The 27,871-nt window shown below is 46.3% G+C and overlaps 1 protein-coding gene across 1 annotated transcript in view; it reads left to right on the top strand.

The window, feature by feature from the left end:
- DLL3 (delta like canonical Notch ligand 3) overlaps window positions 1-27,871 on the top strand; it is an 87,500-nt gene that overhangs the window by 51,892 nt on the left and 7,737 nt on the right. The window contains exons 2-8 of the mRNA XM_029571302.1: window positions 4,140-4,379; window positions 5,070-5,127; window positions 17,303-17,560; window positions 20,297-20,658; window positions 21,710-21,926; window positions 22,875-23,547; window positions 23,870-23,984. Coding sequence (XP_029427162.1) covers window positions 4,140-4,379; window positions 5,070-5,127; window positions 17,303-17,560; window positions 20,297-20,658; window positions 21,710-21,926; window positions 22,875-23,547; window positions 23,870-23,984 — 1,923 coding nt within the window. The remainder of the gene's footprint in view (window positions 1-4,139; window positions 4,380-5,069; window positions 5,128-17,302; window positions 17,561-20,296; window positions 20,659-21,709; window positions 21,927-22,874; window positions 23,548-23,869; window positions 23,985-27,871) is intronic.

The following is a 27,871-nucleotide window of genomic DNA, read 5'->3' as shown; positions in this document are numbered from 1 at the left end:
TCCAGAAGAGGAGGCCCGTGGTGATGGGGAATTGGCAAGAGGAGGTCACCTCTTTGGGATCCCTTTTGGGAGGGACTGGGTACTTGCACCATTTCCATTCTGCCAAGATGAAGATATATGTTGTGGAAATGAGAAGAGACTTTTGTTATCAGATTTCTTCCTTTCCTTCTCATCCCCGGCTGTTGTAGGTGGCATCTGTTAATTTGGCTATTCCTCCTTCTGTTTTGGGTGGTCCTGCCCCTTCATCAATGTCATTGCAGGCCAACTATAAGACTTAGACCTCTGTGAGCAGGGGGTCACTCCTGATGAGGTGACCTGCAGGGGATAGGATTATTTTAGATGTTTCCTTCTCTTTTGAGAGAGGGATGGGCTGGGGGTAGATTATTGCTTTAGTGTTTTGATATTTACATATTTTGTATTTGTATGCATTGCTTGATTAAGTTATGCTGTAAGCCCCTCTGGGTCCTTGGTGGAGGAGAGCAGCATAGGAATTGAAAATGTAATATAACGAGTGGGTCTGCTAGCCTGTTGGAAAGATTACTTCTGATGGTAAATGCCACTTCTGCATCTCTTTTCACCAGGGTCTCTTCCAGATAAAAAAAAAAAAGATTTGTAAAAGTTATCTCTCCCTGTCTCCCACCCCACTGTTCAGTTTCTGGCAAGGCTGCTCTGTCAGTATTGTAGTGGTCAAACACATTGGTAACTATTGCAGTCCTCCTAAGTTTTTGTTATCTAGAAGAATCTGAACGTTTCAGGTTGCCAAGATCATGTTTCTTGCTACGGATGTGCATCTGTTGTAAAACAAATGATCTGAACCAAATCAGACATTTTCATTTTGGTTTGTTTTACCCCGAAATTAATGCACAGTTCCCTTGAAAATTGCCCTCCCCCAATGTGGCTTAAAATAGGCACATTGAGGGGGTCCTGGGTTGTGTGTGTGTCAGGAGAGGAAAACTAGGCACACAGATTGACCCACACAATAAAAACCAGGTACAAGACTCAGTACACTTTGTACCTATGGCAAGATTCTGGGGCACAGACTGCAGGTAAAAGGTAGATGTGGACTTTTCCCCCTCTGTGCAGAGATTGCCCTCTGGGACAGCCTTTCGCCCCTTAAACCTGCTGCCATCACTTTCCCTCTGCAGCCACAGGACTTCCCCCAAAATGTCCTCCACACCTTGCAGGGTACGCTCGGGTCCCTGGTGGCTGATCTCCCTGGGCTTTCTGAAATCCTCACCCGGTCGCACACTGGGGGAAGAGAGAAGCTGCCCTGCAGTCACCACTAATGAGGAGTCCTTTTAAAGCAGGGAAACTATATTTGTTTTGCCAATGTAAATTGTGCTCTCCTTCCAGCCTCTGACATCTCATTTCTGTTGCTTGTATTAATTTCTTTTGGCTGCGTGATTCCAGCCGTTGTCTGCTAGCAACACATTTCTGGCTCTGTTTTTGGTCATGGTAGTATCCCTATTGCTCATTTCAATGAGGAGTCCATGCCCTCCTGGGAGAGGTAGTAAAGACAAAAATGGTGATGGGATTCAAAAGCACAGAGGATCCCTAGTGGGGTAACCTCACAAAAATAAATAATAATAAAATAATTGCTGGGCAGACTGGTGGACCACATGGGTCTTTTTCTGCCATCAGTTACTGTGTTACTATGTGTTATGTCACAACTTTGTGCAAATAAAAAGCAGACCATGTGCGGAGACTCCCCTTCTGGAGGCAGGCTAGAGAGTCAGCTGAAACATAAGTCGGGTCTTCCACAAAGCATGCAAGACTATTCTCTTCTGCTGTTTTATAGCCTGGGTTGTCAGTTCTCTTCATGCATTTATTTACTAACTCTGTTTCTGTTTAACCTGTCTGTTTTTTACATGTTTGCAAGCAATTTTGCATTTTTTTTTTTTTTTTTTGTTAAATATAATCCCTGAGACTTTGGCATGTCTTTGATAAGTGTCTTATATTCTTATCTATGCACTGTTTGTGCTATTTGTTAACTAATTAGGCCCCCACCATGCTTCCACTGGAACTAAACAAGCAGACTAGTTATTAATGTGCATGCGCCTCCCTTGATTTTATTTTTGCTGATCATTATTATTTACTACTTTATTTATATTTCTCGCTCACCTTTTCAGTGGCTGCCCAAAGCAAAGTGCAACCATTTTTTGACCTGTAGTGTATGAGCCTGTCTGTTTTGCTGTTACCTTATTTACCTAGTAGCATGCTTTTCCCCCCACAATCACTATCCAGAGGTTTCTGGGGAAGGCCAGATTGCATCCGATTAAAGGAAACAGCTACGAGAACTATGAGGAGTCACAGTGCATGAAACATATGCTGTGCATTGGAGGATGGGCAGAAAGCCATACAGGTGCACTCTACCGGAAAACCCGCTGAATGTGCTCATGCTCTCTTCAGAATCTCTGATGGGACATTTTGTGGTTCTCTTTCTAAAAGCTGCTAAGATCTGCTTGAACACTCTTGGAACATCAGTTGGCAGATTCCTCCCAAAGAAGCTGGAGTCAAAAATCACAAGAGACACCAAAATGCTAAGTGCTGCTGGATGTGCCCCTGGCAGTTGTGGATTCTGGGTCACCTTTAATATCCTCTTACATGAAGTGGGAACGGTGTATTTTCATACCACCTGCTACCTTCTTTGATATACCAAAGCCTAAAAATCACTTCCCACCAGCTCCTGCTCTTTGGCTATCTACTGCCTATTTCTCCTCCATATTCTGAGTAAAGAGAGGGAATTAGTGATGTGCAGAGTCCCAGTCCAGAGCAGAAGCTGTGGTTCCTTTTTAAGAGACTGCCCTGCTGAGTGTGTCCCAGGTTTGGAGCAGCCTCTGCTGCAGTCCATCCGGACTGATAAATATCAGAGAGCACATATCCAGCATTGCCTTGATGACCATATTAAAATCAACAGAAAGGTCAAGCCAGCCTTCATAGTCAGCAATGAGCATGTCCTGAAGTCTTAAAATTGGAGTAAAAAATGTGAGCCAAATTTTAGCTTACATTTTCTTTACCTATGCAACAAAAGCTGAGTTAACACCCAATGCAGAAAGCTGATGCAGCAGCAGTTTAAAAAAAAAAAAAGTGCAAACCGGAAAATGTGTACAGAAAACCTGCTTAACATGCACAAAATACAAAACCTGTGCACATAAAAAAACATTGTGTACAAAGCATATTCTCTGTGCAGAAAACTTGATTTGTACACAAACTGTTTTATGAGCAGGAATTCCAAATACAGGACCCCACCCCCGCACCATGAACTTCAGATTCAGCCCCAGAGCCTAACATTATCCCGAGTGACTTTACTCCAGCTCTGACCAGGAGCTGAGGTCCATCATTGGTCACCGTCCGGAGAGCAGAGTTAGCTGGAGAACATAGCCAGTTTCGCCCTGAGAATGCCTCCAGCTTATCTGGCTAACTTATTAGCTACCGGTAGTTAGAATTTAGCCGGATAAGTGCAGCTGATGGAACTAAATCTTTTAAGGGAAGAAAATCATAAGGAAATGCGAAACAGAGCCTTTTCTATTTAAAGGACCAAAGATGTGGAATAAAATTGCAAACGACTTGAGGAAAATGGAGGAGTTATAGGAAAATTTAAAAAATTGATCTTTTTAAACAAGCATATGCAGTATAATTTTAAATTAGTATAAAAACTGTATGACTGTGTTTATGCTGTAAGGTGCACAGATCAAAGCTGTTGCAGATTATAAATATAACAAATACATTTTCACTTAGCCATTTAACATCTGAGTTATCCTGCTAAATGCTTTTGAACATGGACCTTTCTATGTCCAGAGTTAAACTGAGTTAAGCCTACTCGTCTCCCTGCATGGGCGAGTAAAAGCTAATGCCTTCATTAAATGGAAGCGCACTAACTTGTGCGCACGTGGGGTTTTTTTTGCGCGCTAAACTCCTTGTTGTCTTGAGAGCAAAGACTGCATAAAAACTTTGTTCACATTTTGTGTGTAAAACTTTGCACACAGCCCACGCATCCTACGACATCGGGACCGCAGATATTCCAGATACATTGAGGGGGTGGGGGGAGGGGGAAACCTAGCTGGGTGGTGGTGGCGTTTGTTAAATGAAACCCTTTCCCTCTTCTGCTGTCACACTCTCCTCTCTCCCTTTGTTTGCAGGTGAAGACTGCTGGCATCTTTGAGCTCAAGGTCCACTCATTCAGCAGCTCCCGGAGCCTCTGCAGGAGTGGCCGTCCCTGCCGCCTTTTTTTCCGGGTGTGCCTGAAGCATGCCCAAGCTGTGGTCTCTCCAGAACCCCCATGTACCTTTGGGGCAGCCCTTAGTGAAATCATCTCAGCAGACCCGGGCTCCATCGCGGCCAGCAGCCCGATTCGTGTGCCTTTCCATTTCAAGTGGCCGGTAAGAGAATAAAAGCACCTGGAAATCTCTCCTGCCAACTCCATCGCCCCCTCCCAGGAGGAACAATAAATGGGAAGCAATCCTCAGGAATGGCTGTTAGGGGGGATATTTCTGATGAATTTGGGGGTCTGTGTTTGGAGTGTTTGTCATGGCTTTGGGAGGCATAGGGTTGAGGGGTGTGTCTGGCTTGGTGGTTACTGGGGTTTGCTTTTGCTGTGGCAATATGTTGCATATGGATGATCTGACTTAGGAGAGAGTCTATGGCATGACTTTTGAGGCAGTGTCCGTGCCTGGCATGGTGTTAGGTGGCAGAAAGTTTCTGGGATGGTCTCTTTCATGGCACAAGACAGCTGAAGTTGATGAGAATCTCTCTGGCATTTTTCGGGGGCAAAAGATCTGTAGATGGCATTGCATTGGGCACCAGAGATTTGATGTCTGTTTTATTTATATTAAATTTGCCCCTTTCTCTATTAATCCCACCCAATCATGACCTCACTATTTTAACTTTTTATCCGGGTATCCTATCTGTCTGTCTTGACTAGATTGTAAATGCCAAGGAGTAGGGACTGTCTCTTATGTTTATGTAAAGTGCAATGTACAGCTGGTAGCTCTATGCAAATGACGATAATAATAATAACATCTTATAGGCAATTTTTCCCCCCATATTCTGACACTGTTTCTGTTTTTCAGGGAACTTTCTCTCTCATCATTGAATCCTGGAATACAAACACCGCTGATGCATCCACAGGTGAGGGAGTCCGACTCTGGTCACATGATCTGGCCATTATCTTCTGACCCATTCCACTGGGATCAGCTCTAGCCCTCCAAGGATATCCTTGCCCTCTCTTTCCCCAGCTAGGAGGAGCAGCCTTGTCCTCTCCGTGGCCTGTAAAGTGCCATAGAAGTCCTCTCCCATTAGGATCGGTGAGGTTGGGAGAGTTTCTTGTGATCATTGTGCTCTATTTCTGGGATCCTCAGGGCCTCAAGCATGTCAAGTGTCTTGTCAGCTTTTGGTTTCTGTTCCCCATTGCAGGTATTTTGTAGAACCATAATATAGTAAATACTGGCAGAAAAAGATCAAATTGGCCTATCCAGTCTGCCCCATTGAGGTTCTTCCACTTTGGGTAGATAAGCATCCAATACCCATATACAACCCAACGTTATTTCTCCCTGCACCCCTCCCACACCTGTCTTTTTATCTGAACCTTCTACCATTTTCCTGCTACTGCCCTCCATATCCATCCCAAGTGTGCCCAGAATCTCTTAATGCACTGACCTCCACCATCTCCTCTGGAGAGGCCATGTCAGGCCTTGTTAACACCTTTCATTCTTACAAGACCAGCACTTAATCTGACACCCGGGTCCCCTTCCATGTGTGAGCAGCAAGCTTTCTAACAATCTACAAATCTATTAAAAATAAATGTATAGCCACTGTCCAAAACATCCAGCCTCCCCCTGCTGATTGAAGTCTGAGTTTTAACCAGGGCTCAATTTGTAGACAAAAAGGAAGTGGAACTGTGGACTAGAGGAGGTTGGTAAGAGGGAAGCGGAGAGAGCAGGCCACATATACTACAGACACCCACAATCTCTTCCATACATCTATGCAAACACCCTCTTCCATCTCCAGGCCCAGTTTTTATAGTTATCCAGATAAGTAACTTAAGTGTTCATATGTTATGTTCATAGCTATGTATATAGTTTTGTTTATACGTATATAGTGTTTTGCTGTATCTATTTATTGATTTTATGGACTTTGCCCGGCATAGTCAGTTCTATCCCCTATCCCTGTTTCAGCCTCTTTGTTCTCAGTTACATGTAAGGGCCCTGCCCAAAAGTTAACTTGTATTTCTATGTTATATGTAAGGGCTCTGCCCAACGGTTACTGTTTAATTGTAAACCGATGCGATGTGTGAACGGATATCGGTATAAAAGAGACTATAAATAAATAAATAAGTGACATTCAGCGGCACAGCTGTGAAGCTGAATATATGCATAGAAGTTGCTACTTAGACCAGCCATATAGCAGGTCTAACTTATCCAGCTAACTTAGTCGATTAACTGAACTGGATAAGAGCGAATATCGCTACTTGCTCGGGTAAGTTAACTGGATAAGTAGCACCGTCCACTGCCCGCCCACAACTCATCTGCCCGCCCACAACTAATCAAATAACTGGATTTTCAGCGGCTGCTAAGAAGCCAAATCAGTCCTGCTTAACCAGCTATCTAGCACTAAATGCGCTCTGAATATCCGTCCCTCCATTTCTGCAGGGGAGCCACAACTGACTTACACTGCCAGCTCTGCTTTACTTCATCAGGTCCCGCAAAAATAAATAAATAAATAAATAAATAAAAAGGTGGCAGAAGACCCGTTCTGGGTCATTCAGCCAGAAATTACAGCCTGATTAACAGATACAAATAAGTGTTGAATTAAGACCAGATCACTACTTATGAACAGTAGTGCCTGCCAGTCATCAGCACCAAGGCACTGCTGCTCCCAAGTTTCAAACTTGGGGTCCTTCAGCTCCTTTTTGTGTCTGTTCTTTGCTCTGCTTCAGGATCACCCGCTCCCCCCCCCCCCCCCTTCCCTACAGAAAGGAAGGATGGAGCTGGATTAGGGAGCAGAGTCTCTGTTCTGTCTGCACCGGGCTCAACTCTCTCCCCTTCCCCCTTCGCTGTAGGTTGCCTGGAGGGGAGGGGCTGTAGCACAACTCCCCTGCTGCTCTGCCTCTTGTCTGAAAGGAAGTGCCCGGACTCCATTCCAGGTCATTCCCCCACAAATTAAGCCCTGGTTTTAACCACAATCACTTCTTGCGAGATACTGCAGGGTTTTATTTTAATAAGCCTGACACAACTACATCAGCGCTGTTAGGGTCGTAAGTGCCGCTCCAAGCAGGTCACCTCGGTGCTTCCAACCCTACAATCACCTTAGGTGCACACAGCATTTCCCCCCCCCCCCCCCCCTGTAGAAACATAAAGGAAGAAACCCAGAAGTGCATCAGCCCCTGGTGTAATTTCACATAACTGGTGGCAACAATTGGGAGGGAAGAAAGTGAACAATCCTGCAGGTAGGAAACAAGCCCTGATATCCCTGGAACTGGCACTACTGCTGCTCCCAGTATCCTTCCTACTGGCTTTGAGCTCTCTGGCACTGCCCTGCTGCCACTCTGGTATTTCTTCCCTTGCTTTGCTGCTGCTCTTGGTATCCCTGGCATGATTGCTGTTCCTGGTATTAACCCCTGGCACATTACTTTGATCCTCTTTCAGCCTAACCACTTATTTGCTTGGCAGTCACAGCATCCGCACCCAGGGGTGGAGGTGGGTTACACAGTCCTAACCTCACTGAAGCCGGAACCGAGTAGTAATACATTCACTCACAAAGTAAGCAGCTTTTTCCTTTCCAGCTCTCTAGAGGTCACTGAACGAAAGCAATAGAAGGACACCAGAAGAATCTCTTTCAGTACTCTAGGTCCATGTGTGCAGTGCAGCAGAAACCAGACAGCCCTCTCTCTACCAGTACACATCTAAGAAAAGGCAGGATTCTTCCCTTACAATAAACAGGGGCCCAGCTCCCCCTGTATAATAAGGGCAGCAACCCATCTTTCACTGTATATTAAGGATAGAGCCCAGCTCTCACTTACAACGGTAAGGACCAAGCTCCTGTTCTATAAGAACATGCCATACTGGGTCAGACCAAGGGTCCATCAAGCCCAGCATCCTGTTTCCAACAGAGGCCAAACCAGGCCATAAGAACCTGGCAAGTACTCAAAAACTAAGTCTATTCCATGTAACCATTGCTAATGGCAGTGGCTATTCTCTAAGTGAACTTAATAGCAGGTAATGGACTTCTCCTCCAAGAACTTATCCAATCCTTTTTTAAACACAGCTGTATTAACTGCACTAACCACATCCTCCGGCAACAAATTCCAGAGTGTAATTGTGTGTTGAGTGAAAAAGAACTTTCTCCGTTTAGTTTTAAGTGTGCCCCATGCTAACTTCATGGAGTGCCTCCTAGTCTTTCTACTATCCGAAAGAGTAAATAACCGATTCACATCTACCCGTTCTAGACCTCTCATGATTTTAAACACCTCTATCATATCCCCCCTCAGCCGTCTCTTCTCCAAGCTGAAAAGTCCTAACCTCTTTAGTCTTTCCTCATACGGGAGCTGTTCCATTTCCTTTATCATTTTGGTCGCCCTTCTCTGTACCTTCTTCATTGCAATTATATCTTTTTTGAGATGCGGCGACCAGAATTGTACACAGTATTCAAGGTGTGGTCTCACCATGGAGCGATACAGAGGCATTATGACATTTTCTGTTTTATTCACCATTCCCTTTCTAATAATTCCCAACATTCTGTTTGCTTTTTTGACTGCCACAGCACACTGAACCAATGATTTAAATTTGTTATCCACTATGAAGCCTAGATCTCTTTCTTGGGTGGTAGCTCCTAATATGGAACCTAACATTGTGTAACTATAGCATGGGTTATTTTTCCCTATATGCATCACCTTGCACTTATCCACATTAAATTTCATCTGCCATTTGGATGCCCAATTTTCCAGTCTCAGAAGGTCTTCCTGCAATTTATCACAATCTGCTTGTGATTTAACTACTCTGAACAATTTTGTATCATCTGCAAATTTGATTACCTCACTCATCGTATTTCTTTCCAGATCATTTATAAATATATTGAAAAGTAAGGGTCCCAATACAGATCCCTGAGGCACTCCACTGCCCACTCCCTTCCACTGAGAAAATTGTCCATTTAATCCTAATTTCAGAGAAGGGCAACCAAAATGATAAAGGGGATGGAACAGCTCCCCTATGAGGAAAGGCTGAAGAGGTTAGGGCTGTTCAGCTTGGAGAAAAGACGGCTGAGGGGAGATATGATAGAGGTCTTTAAGATCATGAGAGGTCTTGAACGAGTGATGTGAATCAGTTATTTACACTTTCGAATAATAGAAGGACTAGGGGCATTCCATGAAGTTAGCAAGTAACACATTTAAGAATAATCAGAGAAAATTCTTTTTCACTCAATGCACAATAAAGCTCTGGAATTTTTTCCCAGAGGATGTGGTTAGTGCAGTTAGTGTAGCTGGGTTCAAAAGAGGTTTGGATAAGTTCTTGGAGGAGAAGTCCATTAATGGCTATTAATCAAGTTTACTTAGGGAATAGCCACTGCTATTAATTGCATCAGTAGCATGGGATCTTCTTAGTGTTTGGGTAATTGCCAGGTTCTTGTGGCCTGGTTTGGCCTCTGTTGGAAACAGGATGCTGGGCTTGATGGACCCTTGGTCTGACCCAGCATGGCAATTTCTTATGTTCTTATGTTCTGTTTCCTGTCTTTTAGCCAGTTTGTAATCCATGAAAGGATATTGCCACCTATCCCATGACCTTTTACTTTTCCTAGAAGCCTCTCATGAGGAACTTTGTCAAACGCCTTCTGAAAATCCAAATATACTACATCTACCAGTTCACTTTTATCTACGTGTTTATTAACTCCTTCAAAAAAGTGAAGCAGATTTGTGAGGCAAGACTTGCCTTGGGTAAAGCCATGCTGACTTTGTTCCATTAAACCATGTCTGTGATTTTGATACTTAGAACACTTTCCACTATTTTTCTTGGCACTGAAGTCAGGCTAACTGGTCTGTAGTTTCCCGGATTGCTCCTGGAACCCTTTTTAAATATTAGGGTTACATTAGCCACCCTCCAGCCTTCAGGTACAATGGATGATTTTAATGATAGGTTACACATTTTTACTAATAGGTCTGAAACTTCATTTTTTAGTTCCTTCAGAACCCTGGGGTGTATACCATCCAGTCCAGGTGATTTACAACTCTTCAGTTTGTCAATCAGGCCTACCACATCTTCTAGGTTCACCGTGATTTGTTTATATCACAATGACAGAGGAGTATCCTGGAGGCGGTGTGGCGCTTTATGTCTGGGATTGCATAGAGTCCAACAGGATACACATCTTGCATGAGACTAAATGCACAATCAAATTTTTATGGGTAGAAATCCCTTGTGTGTTGGGGAAGACTATAGTGATAGGAGTATACTACCGTTCACCTGGTCAAGATGGTGAGACAGACAGTGAAATGCTAAGAGAAATTAAGGAAGCTAACCAAATTGGTAGTGCGGTAATAGGAGATTTCAATTACCCCAATATTGACTGGGTAAATGTATCATAGGGACATGCTAGAGGGATAAAGTTCCTGGATGGAATAAATGACAGCTTTATGGAGCAATTGGTTCAGGAACTGACAAGAGAGGGAGCAATTTTAGATTTATTTCTCAGTGGAGCACAGGATTTGGTGAGAGATAATGGCGGTGGGGCCGCTTGGCAATAGTGATCATAATAATGACTGGAAGGGGGACAGTAAGCAAATCCATGGCTCTCGTGCTAAACTTTCAAAAGGGAAACTTTGATAAAATGAGAAAAATAGTTAGAAAAAAACTGAAAGGAGCAGCTACAAAGGTAAAAAGTATGCAAGAGGCATAGTCATTGTTAAAAAAAAAAAAAAAATACCATCCTAGAAGCACAGTCCAGATGTATTCCACACATTAAGAAAGGTGGAAAGAAGGCAAAACAATCACCAGCATGATTAAAAGGAGAGGTGAAAGAAGCTATTTTAACCAAAAGATCTTCATTCAAAAATTGGAAGAAGGTTCCAACAGAAGAAAATAGGATAATGCATAAATGTTGGCAAGTTAAATATAAGACATTGATAAGACAGGCTAAGAGAGAATTTGAAAAGAAGTTGGCTGTAGAGGCAAAAGCTCACAGTAAAAACATTTTTAAATATATCTGAAGCAGAAAGCCTGTGAGGGAGTCAGTTGGACTGTTAGATGATCGAGGGGTTAAAGAGGCACTTAGAGAAGATAAGGCCATCGCGGAAAGATTAAATGATTTCTTTGCTTCGGTGTTTACTGAAGAGGATGTTGGGGAGATACTTGTATCAGAGAAGGTTTTCATGGGTAATGATTCAGATGGACTGAACCATCAGGATATTCACAATGAATAGGCATGTCATGTGATAGATTTGCGTGTAGGCAAATCTATCACATGCCTATTCATTGTGGATATCCGCTGTTATCTCTCACCAAATCCTGTGCTCCACTGAGAAATAAATCTAAAATTACTCCCTCTCTTGTCAGTTCCTGAACCAATTGCTCCATAAAGCTGTCATTTATTCCATCCAGGAACTTTATCCCTCTAGCATTAGCAGCAGCAGTCAGTCTGTGGGTGGATCCCAGACCTTGCAGAGTCTCCTCCAGAGTCTCCTCCACCTTAATGTACAGGGTAGAGCCACCATGGGGTCTGGAAGCCTGTGCTGGATTCACAGGCCCCTTCCACAGACTGAAGGCGGCTGCTGCCACCAACAATGAGCTACCGCCAGACTCAGCACTTTTCCCTAAGCCATGAGAAAGGGCAGGAATGGATGTCCATGTAGGGTGGGGAATGAAGGAATGACTGCGATGGAATGGGGTGAGGCAAGGGTGAAGGAAACCAGGGAGATCTCTGACGAGTGAGGGGAGGAGATTGAGACCTGGGCAGGGTAGAGAGAGGGAAGAAGGACAGGGGAACAACTGCAAGGGCATGGGCTCCACCTTAACAAAAAATGGAGCCAGCTGCTAGTGCTAGCAATTAAAAAGGAGAGCGAGCAGATTTTGAACCAAATCATAGGGGAAAAACCAACAATCGCTCTCTTGGGAGCGCATGGTTCAGAGTAGGGTATCTTCAAAGGATACCGTTAAAACAGGAAAATTAGAGTACCATGAAAGAGTTGGATTTCAGTGAAGAGCAGACATGGGGTCCATTTTCAACCACTTCTGTCTAACCTGCTAACTTTAGGACGGCCCTATTGCCTGACCAGAGTTAGCCACATAGATTAAGCAGCTAAGTCCGAATATTGAAGTTAGCTGCATAACTTATGTGGCCAATTCTGCTCCATGCAGAAACGCCCCTGACTTATACAGCTAAATTCATTATGCGGCTACAGCTTAGCCATCTAAATGGCTTTTGAATATTGACCTTAATATAAAAGATTCCAAAGTACCTGAATCAACTACTAATACGTGGGTTGTGAATAGAAAAAAAATACATTTAGATGTCTACATGCAAATGCCAGAAGTCTAAAAAATAAAATGGGAGAGTTAGATGAAGATATAACAGGGCCAGGTGTCTACCTGCACTAAAAAGCCCCTGCACCCTTTCCCCACCACCTCTGCCGCATCCCACATTGTGGGGAAAAGTGGTGATGTTGGGGGAAGGGCCCCATAGACACCTAACTTCTCTGCAGGTCTTCATGGGGGCTCCACTGGGGAAGAGATTTTCAAAGGGAAATTCTGCAAGGAGTTTCCCTTTGAAAAACCAACTTGCAGGCCTGCAAGTTCAAAGTACCCACTAGGTCTGCAGCTTACATGGTGCCCTCTGTAGGCATCTCAGAGACCTGGTGGGAACAGGATAACCAAAGGGACACTGGGGTACCCTGGTACAAAATATATCGAATTGACAGAGGAGATCAAACTGGTGCTGAGGTGGCGCCCTATATTAAGGATGGCATAGAGTCAAGCAGGATAAAAGAGACTGGCTTCTGGAATTTCTATGGATAAAAATTGCATGTGTGATGAGAGAGAGTATATTAGTGGGGATATATTGCCATTCACCTGACAAGAATGCTGAAACAATCTGAAATGCTTACAGAGATTAGACAGGCTAGTAAAAATGGAAACACAATAATAAGGGGAGATTTCAGTACTGAATGGGTGACTGCCTCAGGACATGCTAGCGAGATAAAGTGTCTAGAAGCCATAAATGACTGCTTCTTGGACTCTGAAAGGGGGAACTACTTTAAATCTAGTTCTCAGTGGACACGAGATCTGCTGCAAAGGACAATGGTGGTTGAGCCACAGCAATAGCAGCTATAATGCAATTAGGTTTGACATAATCAGTGGATTAAAAATAATAAATAAAATCACTACAATAGTATTTAACTTTAAAAAGACAGACCAGTTAAAGGTCAAAAGAAGATCCAGTAACTGCCAGCATGGCTAAATGGTGCTGTGAAAGACCATCAAAGTAAAAAAACTTTTTTATTTTTTTTTAAAGTTGGAAAGCAAGACCAAATGAGGAGAATAGCAAAGAGCATAAACAAGAAGTAAAACATTAAAGCAGACCAAGAGAGAATATGAGGAGGAGCTTGCTAAAGAGGCAGAAACTAATAATCTTTTTCAAATCCATACAAAATCTGCAAGGGAGTCGGCTAGACCATGAGATGACTGGGGGAGGCAGAGCACTCAGAGGAAAAGGTTCTAGAAGAAAAACGTAACTGAATTCTTTGCTTCGGTCTTCACTCTAGAGGATGTTGGGGAGATGCCCACACTGGCACCATTCTTTGTAGCAGCTGTTTCCGAGAAACTGAAGCAAAGCACTGTGAATCTGGAGGAGGTGCTAGAGCTAACTACATAGTAGCAAATCACCGGCATCTGGTAGTATTCACCCTGGGGCTCTGAAAGAACTCAAATGTGAAACTGTAGACCTGCTACTCTGTTATCCAGCACTAAAATCTGTCACTGTACCTCAGGACTGGCAGGCAGCCAATGCAACACCACCTTTTAAAATGGACTCCAGGGGCGATGCAGAAACTACCACTGGTGCTGGGTAAAATGGTGGCAGTTATTAAGAACAGAATTACTGGGCATGTGGCTATCCAAGGTGATAATGGGGAACCGCCAGCAGGGATTTAGCAAATGGAAGTCGTGCCTTATTTTAATGATGACTTGCATTTTTTCGAAGGTGTAGATAAGCATGTGGATAAAGGCAAAGCAGTCTATTTAGATTTTCAGAAGGTATTTGAGAGATTCCCGTATGAGATTCCTTGGGAAACGTTAAAAGTCCTGGGAGAGGAAGCAGTGTCCTGTTGTGGATTAGGAACTAGTTAACCAGGACTAAATACTAGTCTGCTTTCCCAACCGAGAGAGGTAGAAGCACAGTGCCCCAGGGATCTGGACCTGAATGAGTGTTTGACCACTTTATTCATATTCAGCAAAAGTGAGCAATAAGTGAAATGATCTAATTTACAGGTTGACACAATTATTCAAAGTTGTTTATACACAAACAAGATTGTGAGGATTTACAGGAGGAACTTAAGAGGCTGGGGAACTGGGTATCTAAATGGCAGATGAAATGTAACACGGAGAAATGCAAAGTGATGATGCACCTAGGAAAAAAATAATCCAAACTATAAGTACACAGTGCGGAGCTGCACTAGGGATGTGCAAAGGAAAATTTTTCATTTCTTCCATTGTTTTTTATTGTGGGGTTTGTTTGTTTTTTTGGAATTCATTTTGTTTAGTGTTTGGTTTGTTTGCTGAAATAAACATTTTTTAAAAAACCCAAAATAACCTCCCCACCCTGCTCCCACACAGCTCATTTGCCTCTCCCTCTGATCCTACTTACTCCATCGGGGGGGGGGGGGGGGGAGAGGAAGGGATTTGAAGAGAGAAAGGGGTAGGAGCAAGCCCCAGGTGCTCCTGTCCTGCCAGCCGCACTTTAAAAATGGTCTCTGGGCCTACCGGGGCCAAGCTGCAATGCAGCTATTAAGCAATATGGACTGCTTTACAGCCATCAAGCAACTTGAGCCTGGCTGTTTTTAAGCCTGGAAAAGGACCTTGGAGTCATTATATTCAGTACATTAAAAACCTCAGCTCAGTGTACTCCTGCAGTCATAAACGCAAACAGAATGTTAGGAATTACTGAGAAAGGAACAGAGAATACAACTGAGAACATTGTAATTCCTCTGTATAAACCTGTGGTGCAACCACACATTGACTACTGTGTGCAATTCTGCTTGCCCCATCTGAAGAAAAAAAAAAAAAAGATACAGCAGAATTAGAAAAGGTAGAAAGAAGGGCAATAAAGGGGATGGAATGGCTTTCCTTCTGAGGAAAGGCTGAATGGGTTAGGGCTCTTCAGCTTACAGAAGAGATGACCGAGGTTTATAAAAATGTGAGCGGTGTGGAGAAAGTTAGTAAAACAGTCATTCACCCTTTCAAATACTACTAGGACTAGGGGACACACCATGTACGTAACTGGCAGCAGATTGGAAACACATTGAAGAGGATGCGGTTAATGTTTTGCAAAAGTGTTCCTGAAGGAACAATTACTAGCCAGGTAGATTTAGGGATTGCCTCTTACTTCTGGGAGACCGAAACATGGAATAGAACTGCGCACTGGGATCTGCCGGGTATTTTCAAATGTGTCAGATTGGCCCCAAAACAGGATGCTGGGCTTGATGGATTGTTGGTCTGGCCTAGAATGGCATTTGTTATGGACCCAATATTGACATGAGAAGTCTGTGTAAGTTAGCCGGATAAGACTCGTCCAAGCTAACTTACATGGGATATTCGGCAGCATGGTAATGCTGCCAAATATCCCCGTATTTGCCAACACTTAGTCAGATAACTTATATCCGAGTGTTAAACCTGCTCTATGGCAGGTATAATTTATCCGGTTAACTTAACCGGATAAGTCCAAATATTGGAACTTATCCAGCTAAGTTAGTCAGTTAAGTGGTGCTGCCCTGATCCACCCACTGCCCCTCATTAAATATCCAGCTAACTACTTAGCCAGATAAGTGGCTTATCCAGCTAGGTGATGACCACTGAACATAGCCAAATAATTCACTACTTATCTGGCTAACCAGCTTTCAGTGTTGGGCTCCTGATATTTATTTATAAGCATTCAAGGCAGATTAATTAAAATAACAAGGCATTGAATAGTAAGTAATGGATACATACATATATGATTTACAGATGAGAGAGCTTGCAAGTAAATAAGTAGACTGGTGTAGTGTAGATTAGATAAGAATGTAGGAGCATTGTCTATAACTTGCATACATAGAGCTGAGCGGTGAGTTAAATACCAGGTTGGGGACAGATAGATTAAAGGGTTTTGACCATTTTGTGTCTATGGAGAAAAATGCATGGTACATCTTTCCCTACATTAGATAACAAGAAACATCACTTACATATAAAAAATGGAAATTAGTATATGGATTGGACGGGGGTGGTGCTGGCTATATTTTTTGGGGTGGGAAGGGTGAGCCAAAGTGGCAACCCTAGACTTGGGCCAATGACTAAAGGAGGAAACCAGATCAGCTGCAAAAGCAGCCACACAAATGTAGTGGGGGATGGGGTGAGGGAAGCAGAGGTGGGGAGGGGGTATAAGGGAAAGGAAATAAGTTTGTGTATATACATATTTTGCCTTGTGCAGTAATGAAATGGGGGTGGGAGGGGCCCTATTTATTTATTTATTTATATGTAATATGATCCCAAAGATGGCTTTGGCTCCCCCTGTAACATAAGAGCAGCAACCAACCGCCTGCTGTCTAATGGGGAGAAAGGGGCGGGGCTCTTGCTGTATAATGAGGGCAGCAACAAACCTCCCTCCGTATAAGAGCAGTGAGTGGTTTCCCACTGTATAGTAAGATCAAGGAGTTGCGCTCATGGTTTATAATAAGCACAAGGACCGAGCTCCCTAATGTATAATAAGGTCCCCTGTCATATAATAAGCACAGGGGCGAAGCTCTTGTACTTTAATAAGGGACAGAGTGTGATCCTCTGCCGTGTAATAATAAGTGCAGGGGCTGAGCTCCCATAGTACAACAAGCATAGAATCCCAGTTTCTGCTATATAATAAAGGCACAAAATGTCCTCCTGCTGTCTAATAAGGACAGGGAGTAATCTGGTGTGATTTAGGAAAGGGACTGAGCTCCTAGGAGTTCCTTCCCTCTCTCTGATTCATGCCCTGTTGTGCCCACTGCCTTGTGGGTGGGTTTGGGCTTCACTGTGGTTCAGTGGCCTGTGTCTGTGACTTTACTCCACTTCTGATGTCTGCTTCCTCCCCACCCCACCCCCAGAGAATGCAGAGAACCTGGTGAGTCGCCTGGCGACCCGGCGGCGGTTGGCCGTAGGCGAGGACTGGTCGCAGGATGTGCACCTGGGTGAACAGAGTGAGCTGCGCTACTCCTACCACGTGCTGTGTGACGAGCACTACCACGGGGACAGCTGCTCGGACTACTGCCGGCCCCGGGATGACCCCTTTGGTCACTACAGTTGTGCTGAAGATGGCAGCCGGCTCTGCCTAGCTGGTTGGAGAGGAGACTACTGCTCTGAGCGTGAGTATCCCCTGCCCTAAGAAGCGCAGAGCCTGATGCAATAAGGGGCTTGGTAAAACTGTGTGCAGAAATTTTTAACCTGCAGGTTAAAATAAAAACCTATAACTCCAGATGCAGTAACTAAATGGGAGTGGGGAAAAAAACCAGAAAAGCATGGAAACGCACAAAATATTGAAGTTAAAATGTGCACTCAGCCTTTTGTGTTCAGCATTTTAACTTGGGGTGCACAGCTACAGCTCTTGCTCTCTCTCACCACCAGTTCCGAACACCAATTCTCCCAAGCAGTGACAGCAGAGGCAGTAAAATATCTTGCTTTTGGTGTCTAGCAGGATCCCCCATCTTTCTTATTTGCCTTGCTTCCCCCAGCAGTCACAGCTCACCGCTCTGACGTTGACATGGCGAGCACTGAGAGTCTGAACTGGATTCAAGTGAAGCAGAGGAAGAATCATTCTAGATCCAGATCCAGTGTTGTGTGCACAAAACAGATATGTGCACAAAAAAACAATTATGCACACAAATAATATTTTATGCACACACAACATGATTTCCAAATTATAATTCATTGGTTTGGAAATTTAATTCCCATCAGAGACAAACTGAGTTAATTTTGCTTCACCTCTGACTAGAGTTAAGTTTCTAGTGTTAAAACAACAGGAATTAATTCTGCACACCCCTCTGCATGGGGAAGGGGGGGGGGGTATGGGGAGAAGTGTGGTTTTGGTAATAGCTAAAGTCTTCATTAGCATGGGATTTCCATGAGAAGGCAGTTTTACACTTACATTTTCTGTGCGCAAAGCTCTTTGCTGCATCGGGAGTAACAAGATTTGTTCCATGTAAACTGCCAGCCGGCGGTAGTTATTACTGTTACCTGTGAACCGGAGTGATATGTATTGTATACAGGAACTCCCGGTATATAAAAACCATAAATAAATAAATAAATAAATAAATAAATAACGTTTGCCCACAACAAATGTGCACATGACTGCAGGTAAAACCATGCTGAATGCATCTCATTGCAGCCATCCCATAGTATATTCCACACCAGCAGGTCCATGCAATATCGTGTACTCAGGTCAGCATGCTGCTAAATGCGCGGTTGGCCGCGCCTTTTGAATGTGCTAGACTTACGCCAGATGCAGTACTGAGATCAGCGTATCCAAAACATGCGTCCAAACCAGCACGTAGCTAATAATGTTCATCACAAGTAAATTCCATGTAGATGATGATATTCAAAAACTCCCCGCATGGCCGATGCATCCATTGCAATGCGACAAATTTAACACCAGCTCAGGAGCTGGCGTTAAGGCATGCTGCAGTCAAAAACCCCAAAATCCCTGCTTTCTGTGGTTTCTCCTATTAGTATCGTCGCAAAACAAAATAGGAGGAACCACAGAAAGCAGCATCGCGCAAAAAATAAAATCTTGAAAAAAAAATTCTGGACGCACAATATACATGGTCTAGGCTGTGTATATTGTGCTTGTTTTTGTCGGCAGCCAGAGAAAAAAAGACGCTTGTATTGAGCGCCCATTTTCCTAACCTGCACTGGCAGCCACGTCTCCTGGGTGCGCGATACAGAGGAGGCGCTAGGGATGCACAATTTTCCCTAGCGCCTCCTTTTTACGTAGCAGCTCGTTACCCTGTTGCATCGCGCACCTGGAAGAGGTAGGTGGGTGGGCACGCGTTAGGAAAGCGGGCGCTCAATCATGAGCGCCCGTTTTTCGTGCGCCAATACTGCATCGGCCCCCAGGTCAGAGCGAAGGTCTGCCTTGCCCAGCCAGCTTCTCGATTCCAAGGATGGGAAGCAGCAGGTGCTTAGAAGTGTCTGAGGAGCAGGGCATGTGTAGAGTTGTCCCGGCAGCTCTCCAGCAGTCCTGATTTCAGCGATGCCCTAAAGCCGGGACGATTGTTGGGCTGTCAGCCGGAGGCTGTTAAACACAACTTCCATAAACTTCTCTGGTTGCTTATCCCCCCCCCCCCCCGTTCGGCAGCTGCGAATGCCACCGGTTAACCCAGCATTGTGTGAAGTTCTTTTTTTTGTATTTGTTTTCTCTGTCCTGTCTGATACGTTTCATCAGATGGCCCCCCTGGCCCTCGCTTTAGGAGGCGGAGTGAGTTAATCCTTCCTTCTCCCACCCTGTCCCGTCGCTCATGGACAAACAAATACAAGCATGGGGCTTTAATCACTGTACAAAGTGGCCTGAGCCGCAGCATATGGTGGCTGAGTTCCCGCAGGGGGGTGGGGGTGGGTAGCTGCATTCAGGCTGTGGTCCCCCCGAGACCCTCCTTTAGTCCCCAGCAGCCTGTCTCCTAGGAAGGACAAAGCCGAGGGTGGTGGGGGAAGGAGTGTTAACCAGCTTTCCCATCGCTTCTTTTTGTCTGCACTTGTGGAGGGAGGGCGAGGACAATGTTTTTCCTGGCAGCCTGTGTTCCCGGGGTCTGCTTGTTAAGCTGAGTGAATGCATTTGCAAAGGGGTCAGTTGCTTCGCATTCAGGGACTGCCCAGACCCCAGGCCCCCATTGTCCCTGGAACAATGGGGGTGGGCGCACTGAATGTGGGAGCGTGCGCGCGCTCCTGCTCCCCCCTCCACCACCCCTTGCGCCCGCTGACATGTGGCCCCTTTGTTCAGGCGCTGATGGCGGCAGGTGCCAGATGTTTACCCTGTTTAACACTGAATCTCCCTCTACCTCTCTCTCTCTCTCTCTCTCTCTCTCTTCTGTGTTTTACCATGTTCACAGCCATTTGTTTGCCCGGCTGCAGCGAGAGCCACGGCTACTGTGAGCGGCCTGGGGAGTGCAAGTGCCGCATCGGCTGGCAGGGCCGAGCCTGCGACCAGTGCGTCCGCTATCCGGGCTGCCTCCATGGAACCTGCACCCAGCCCTGGCAGTGTAACTGCCAGGAGGGCTGGGGCGGACTCTTCTGCAACCAGGACCTCAACTACTGCACCAACCACCGGCCCTGCAAGAACGGGGCCACCTGCACCAATACCGGCCAGGGCAGTTACACCTGCAGCTGCAGACCCGGCTTCATCGGCACCGGCTGTGAGATCGAGACCAACGAGTGTGACAGCAACCCCTGCAAGAGTGGAGGCAGCTGCAACGTCAGTATCACACCCCCCTTCAGCCCAGCTCTGGGACATGTCTTGCCCATAGGAGTTATGAATGTCATTATAATAAGAGCCTTGTTCAGAATAATCAGTGTTTGTAAGGCTGCCAGGCTTCTCTACTGAATTATGGGTGCTTCGTAGAGGGAACGAAGCGAACACCTCTAATCCAGTCAGAGGCAACCTTAGAGAAGCTCTTAGATGTTTGTTCATTTAAATGGCCCGGTCCCACCCTGCTGCCCAGAATGGTCCCTCATATACTGAACCATTCCACTGTAGGAGCTGACGAACCTGAAACTGAGGATAGTGATTGGCTGATCCACCTGTGATTTGTAGCTCTTGAGTGCTGGAGAATAGAAGGCATTGACTGGCTGGTTGATGGTCCAAACATGGTTTATAGTTGGAAGTACTGGAGAATTGACTGGTAGTATAGCAGCGGTTTATAGTTCAGTGATAGGGAATGGAAAGTACTGATTGGCTGATGGTCCAGCAGTGGTTTATACATCTTATTGTTGGGGAATGTAGGGTATTGATTACCTGATGGTTCCATAATGGTTTATAGATCTTAGAATATTAAGTAAGTGAAGCTGCTGACTGACTGGTGGCCTAGCAATGGTTTATAGCTCTTAGTACTAGGGAAAAGAGAGGGCGTTGATTGACTGATGATCTAGAAGTGATTCATAGCTCTGAACATGCTGTAGAACAGAGGTGGGGAACCTCCAGCCCTCAAGGACCACACCCGTCAGGTTTTCAGGATATATGCATGAGATAATTTGCATGAGCTCCCTCTAATGTAGGCAAATTTGCTTCATGTATATTCACTAGTGATATCTTGAAAACACGACCAGTGTCTGGTCCTCTAGGACTAGAGATTCCTCACTCCTGCTGCAGAATGAAGGGAGAATATTGATTGGCTGGTGACAAGCAGGGCTGTGCAGCTCTCAGTATGCTGGAGAATGGAGGGTGCTGATGGCTGGTAATCCAATGATGTTGGCTGGTTGTCCAGCAGTGATTCATGGCCATATTAACGATTGTATCTTCCTCCTAGGATCTGGAGAATGATTATAAATGCACCTGCCCGCAGGGCTTCTATGGCAAGAACTGTGAGATCAGTGCAATGACCTGCGCTGATGGGCCCTGCTTCAACGGTGGCACCTGCGCCGAGAAGCCCAGCGGGGGTTACACCTGCCGCTGTCCTGTAAGCTACCATGGCTCCAACTGCGAGAAGAAGATCGATCGCTGCAGCAACAGCCCCTGCCTGAATGGTAAAGATGGGGGTTCATTCCCTGCAGGGCACTACATGGGTATACATAGAGTACAGTACAGCGTCTTAGATGGGACCACACAGGGCACTGGGACAGTCCCTGCCTGAATGGTAAAGATGGGGGTTCATTCCCTGCAGGGCACTACATGGGTATACATAGAGTACAGCGTCTTAGATGGGACCACACAGGGCACTGGGACAGTCCCTGCCTGAATGGTAAAGATGGGGGTCATTCCCTGCAGGGCACTACATGGGTATACATAGAGTACAGCGTCTTAGATGGGACCACACAGGGCACTGGGACAGTCCCTACCTGAATGGTAAAGATGGGGGTCATTCCCTGCAGGGCACTGGGTATACACATGGGTATACATAGAGTACAGCATCTTAGATGGGACCACACAGGGGCACTGGGACAGTCCCTGCCTGAATGGTAAAGATGGGGGTTCATTCCCTGAAGGGGCACTACATGGGTATACATAGCGTACAGCGTCTTAGATGGGACCACACAGGGCACTGCGACTGCCATGCCACACAGGGTCCCCTTCTTATATAAGATAAAATTCAGACAGAGTTTTACTCCAAGCTACCTCTGATGCTGCATCCTGTCCAATCACCAGGTGTCCAGTTCCAGGGGAGTTTTTTGCATCTCTCCTAGCTCCGACGGGAGAGCAGGGGAGCCTGATCTGGGCTAGTGACTGTGAGGCTAGATTGTAGTTTTATATAGAATTATAAGCATATGCAGCACTCTACAAATATAAAGTGTACAGCTACTGGAGTCCCTTCCCCCGAGAGCTTTCAGCCCAAGTTCCAAGGCCAAGGAACATGTGTCCCAGACCTTGGATCTAATCGCCAGGCTTCTCTGACCTGGTAATGCATGCAGAGTCCATGAGACAGCTTTGCTGTGGGGGGGTGCACATGATTCCTTTGCTTCTCCCCCTGGTTTAGGGTGGCCACTGCTTGGACCTGGGCCGGAGCATGATCTGCAAATGCCGGGCTGGCTTCAGCGGCGCCCGTTGTGAGCTGAACATCGACGACTGTGCAAGGACCCCCTGCGCCAATGGTGGCACCTGTGTGGATGGGATCAACAGCTACACCTGCTCCTGCACCCTGGGCTATGGTGGCAAGGACTGCGGCGTGCGCATGGATGCCTGCAGCGGCAACCCCTGCTCCAATGGCGCCACCTGCTACACTCACTTCTCGGGACACGTGTGCGAGTGCCCCCCAGGCTACATGGGCCCCAGCTGCGAGTTCCGGGTCCAGGACCCCACCCCGTCCCCAAGCCGGCGGGCAGCGGAGGACCCGTTCCCAGCCGCCCTGGCTATCTCCTTCGGCCTTGGGCTGGTGACCTTAGTCTTGATGGTGTGTGCCGCCATGCTGGTCCTCAGGCAGGTGAGACTGGGCCAGAAGCAAGGGAAAGGGCCTAGCAAGAGTGGCCTGGAGACCATAAACAACCTGAAAGAGAGGGACTCCTTCCTTATCGCACCAGGGCGCTTCAAGGTGCCCAACAAGGAGCCTCGCTTCAGCACAGACTGTCTGAGCAACAAGTTCAACTACAAGCAGAAGCTCCTGGAGCGGAACGTCTCGGAGGGGCCGTCTGCCGGCAAAAAGAAGCAGGAGAAGTGAGCGGCTGCCTGTTCCAGTTCCCCTCTCTGTCTCGCTCCTCTCTCCCGCTTTCCCGCTGTCTGTCGTTTGCCTTCTCTCAGTTCATATTCAGTTTCCCATTTACCTTCATGTTTGTGTTTTTGTTTTTTTCTATTTTCTCCCTCCCCTCTTCTCTCCTCTTCTGGTCTCTCTCTCTCTCTCTCTCTCTGAACTCCTGGTCTGCTTCATGCTGCATCCCTCTCCCCTCCTAGCACTAAGCCAGCTCCGGATGAGGCTCGGTTTCTCTCCTCAATCCTTTGAGAACATTTTCTAACACACACTTCCCTCTTTCTATTGCAGTAAAAAATCTGAGCAGAGACACTGCAGCTCACCCATCGGTTACCCCAAAGAGGGGGGTTATCACCCCATTTATATCATTCCAGACCCCCCGGAGCAGTGCATTTTTGCAACTGAGGTAATGAATCTGTGTGTGCTTAAGGTCCTGCTCTGCCCAAAGCAGAGCTGTTCCAATGAATTCTGTCTCCTTTCCGAACCACTAAGGTGCTGCCTTCTGTATGGCTCTCTGGGGTATGCATGCAGTCAGGGGGTGGGTGAGATAGGAGGGCAGTGGAGCTGCCTGTGGCCCACTGAAGTGGCTCCCAGCCTGTGCCAGAGGCAGGAGACCCTCTACAGAGAGGAATGGCTCCAAACTGTAGACTTGCTCCATACTGAGGGATATGTAACAGCAAAATGTCATCAAGCAGGCAGGTGACCCCCCAGTCCCAGACCTGACCCTGCAATGGGAAAGGTCACAGCAATGGAATGTGAAGGCCAGGAACAGGGCCTGCAGGGCGATACTGTCTGCCTTTAGCTCCCAGGAGAATCAGCATCAGTCAGAGATGAATGAAGCAGTAAAACAGGGATCCATTTTAGCCATTAAACTGAGCAGGTAGCTTTAAAACCCTAGAACGGCCCTCAGAAAGTTGTTTGAAAGTGACTTTGGTCTTTGGGGGTCGCCTCAGTTTGACATCCATCTTGCAGTCTGCCCCCCCTCTCCATGCTTTCCCCAGCCCCCTCCTAGGAACCGGCCTCCAGGCTAAGAGCTACTCACAAGCTTAAGGTAGGGCAGGCTGGGACCCGTGGTGCAGGTGCCGTGGTGGCAACAAGGAGGGGGTCACACTCTTTGAACCTCATTTCCTCCTCCTGCACCCTCCCATAGATGGGGGGGGGGGGGGGGGGGGCTTCTGGGAGAAAGCCTTGAAAATGTCAGTATCAAAATCCCACCCTAAGCAAAAAGCGTATGAGGAAGCAGAATTGCCCCAAGGGGATGCAGTCAGACAACGAGGCGCACAGGGAGATTCATCAAACACTGCAATGCATTGGAGGCTGCTTCTAATCTAAAGGGTTTCTCCCACTCTTTGCCCAAGCCACAAGCAAACTGTGGCTTGGGCTACAATTAGATGGTTACCTAGTTTATTGCCTTTTAACTGGCTTGGGGATCCTTTGCTCCTTGCAGGCTGTACAATGCCAGCTTTTGGACCCAGTGTCTTACCCAAGCACCTTATGGTACATGAGCTTCCGGGAGCACACACAGGCCCTCCTCTTCTTCAGATGTACTGTGGTCCCGTAGGGTCTCCACATTGTTTCTGGATAATTTATTTACTTACATTTTATTTCCTGCCTGTCCAGTTAGTTTTGTAACCTTCCTGGAGCCTATTGGCATCCATTATAATTTTAAAATAGAACCAAAACACCACAAGGAAAACGCTGAAATGATAACAATCACCCTCCCAAACTGACCATACAAACAGTCTATAAAACCATAGGCTTCAGCCCACTGAACCCAAATCCTCTCTATCCTAAAAACATTTGTCTGGGTCCAAGAAAAGCTACCGTACGACCTGCAAAGAGTTTGGTGCTCTCCAGGGCCCATTCCTGGTTGCTGCCACTCTGCGCTTCAGGATCCTGAGTGAGGCCTTTTTCAAGCACAAAGAGACTTAAAATGCAAGAAAACATGCATCCATTGCAAGGCAGAAGGAAGGTCCGCCGAGACCGGGGCTGGTTCTGGAAGGGTCTCGCTGTCTGCTGATCATCCTTAGGGTGACCCTGACTCTTGCAGCCCTCCCCAGAAGGTAGCAGAGCAATCGTTTATCGGCACTTCACAGCCTTCCAGACAGGGGATGCTTGCTATTTAAGCTAAAATGTGTTTTCTTTTAGGGTTTTGTTTTGTTTTAAAGGTTTGATTAATACCCAGGCTTTTCTTCAAGCGGAATCAGCTGGTCGTGGACCTCATTCTGTTTCTAGCGGGCTGGGGCTCTCTGCGCCAAGCGCTTGGTTTGCTCAGAATCCAGCTGAACTTTCCCTGAGATGTCACAGCGGCGTTGCCTTCACTGCCGCAGACTTTCTACAGCCCGCATCCCCATGTGCAAACAACCAAAAAATGGCTTAACCAATCGTTTACTGTAATTGCAGTTCATAGCACTTTTCTGGCCAGACTTGGTCGTGACAATGTGGAGTCTTGGTCTCCTGAAGGTAAATCTTGTGCTGTTTGTTATAGACCCCCCTTTCTTTACCCCTTTACATGACCAACCTACAAGGTTATGGCTCTCTACCCCCGCCTCCCCCCACCCCCCCCCCAACAGGGCCATATTTAAGATCTGGGCACCCACAGGCAGAGTGCCATGGCTGCGCCCCTTTGAAGCTGTGCCGGCACATGGCCCTGAAGCAAGCGGACGGAGGCTCCTCATTGGCCTGGATATTTGGTGTCTCTCAAACGTTTGCACCCTAAGCAGTTGCCTAACTGCGGGCCTGCTCCCCCCCCCCCCCCCACACCGTTCTTTAATAAAGCAGAACTGCTGGTGACCGATGAATCAATGCCTGAGTTTCCTCTTTCCTATCAGACTGAAACTGGCTGCAGAGTTCTTGGCCATCCCTCTGTATCCGGCAAGCAGCTGCCACAAGCACTAGTCTGCAAGGGCATCAGGACTCGGGGAGTCGGTGTCTGCTGCCTCTGCTCAGTCCTGGAGAGTTAGGAAAGTGATTGCTGACTTAACCCTATGCCAATTGCTGTATCTGGATCCTTTATCCTGTGGGTGACTATTCCTCCTTCTTTGGGGGGGACATTTGTGAAGCTTTGCTAACCGTTGTACAGTTGTTTACCAAAGACAAGCAATTTGCTTCGGTCACACGGGTGTGTGCGTGTCTGTGTGTGGTGGTGGAGGGGGTCTGACATCATCTGACTGCACCAACATGGGGCAAGTTCCAGAGAAGGATTGAAAATCCCTTTGGGCATGCATGGCAGCTCCCATATTCCTACGGCTGGAATTAATGATCGCATTTCTGAGCTCCCTCGGTATTTTTTTGGTGTCTTTTTTTTTTTTTTTTCTTCCAGCTTCTTTTCCTTGCTTCCTCCTTTTAGTTAGGATTTTTTGTGTAAATGTTGTTCCTTTTTCACTGCCCCTTTTGCAGCAGTTTCAGACAAGCCTTGCTGGCTGCAGACTTTTTTTTTTCCCTTGGGCCATTTATTTTTGAAAAGAAAATTCTCACCTTTTCGATTTCACATCATTCGTTCTTCTGCTGATGGCAGAGAAGCAAGCCCAGGGGCTTCACGAAGATCCCAGACTGCAGACAAAGAGTGTAAATTACAGACCATCCCAAGCCCTGCTACAGATGTCTGGGTAAGAAGGAGGACATGTCCCACTGCAGCATCTGCACCAGGATGTGGCCAAAAGCCATCAAGAGCTGCAAGATGAGAGATGAGACTGCAAGATGAGAGATGAGAGATGAGACTGCAGGATGAGAGATGAGACTGCAGTCTCATCTTGAAGTCCACTTGCACTTCCACCAAGCTGGTGCCCAAGGCATCAAAGAAGCACATGGAGCTATACTGACTTCTAGAAGTCTAAGGACAGGCCCAGAGAACAAGACAGGTCTTATTCTCCCAGCTCACACTGCTCATCAGACTCTGACTGCTCAAGCATGCAGCCAAGAGCAAAAGAAAAAGGATCATTAGCATTGATCTCTTTTATAGCGCAGGCTACTGGAATATGTGATCCCACTCCCTAAACAGCTCTGCATGGAGGAAAGTTTTACCTCCCATCCAGCTTGCTCACTGTCTCCAGAGCTCCAACTTTGAGACATTTGAGACACTTTGAGTAAAGTCAGTCCTCCTGCTGAGCCCCACAACTCTTTTGGATCAGCAATATTCAAGAGCAACTTTAGAGGCAAGAGTGAAATTGAAGGGTACCTGTTAATTACCTTTTCATAAGTCCTGATAGACCAATCCATATGAATGGGTTATCCTTGCTTGCCAGCAGATGGAGGCACCACAAGCCTTGTCTGACATGCACCCTTATGTAGCTG

Source organism: Rhinatrema bivittatum, chromosome 11, assembly GCF_901001135.1.
Source record: "Rhinatrema bivittatum chromosome 11, aRhiBiv1.1, whole genome shotgun sequence".
NCBI classification, from domain to species: domain Eukaryota; kingdom Metazoa; phylum Chordata; class Amphibia; order Gymnophiona; family Rhinatrematidae; genus Rhinatrema; species Rhinatrema bivittatum.
This window is presented reverse-complemented; position numbering and strand designations above follow the sequence as displayed.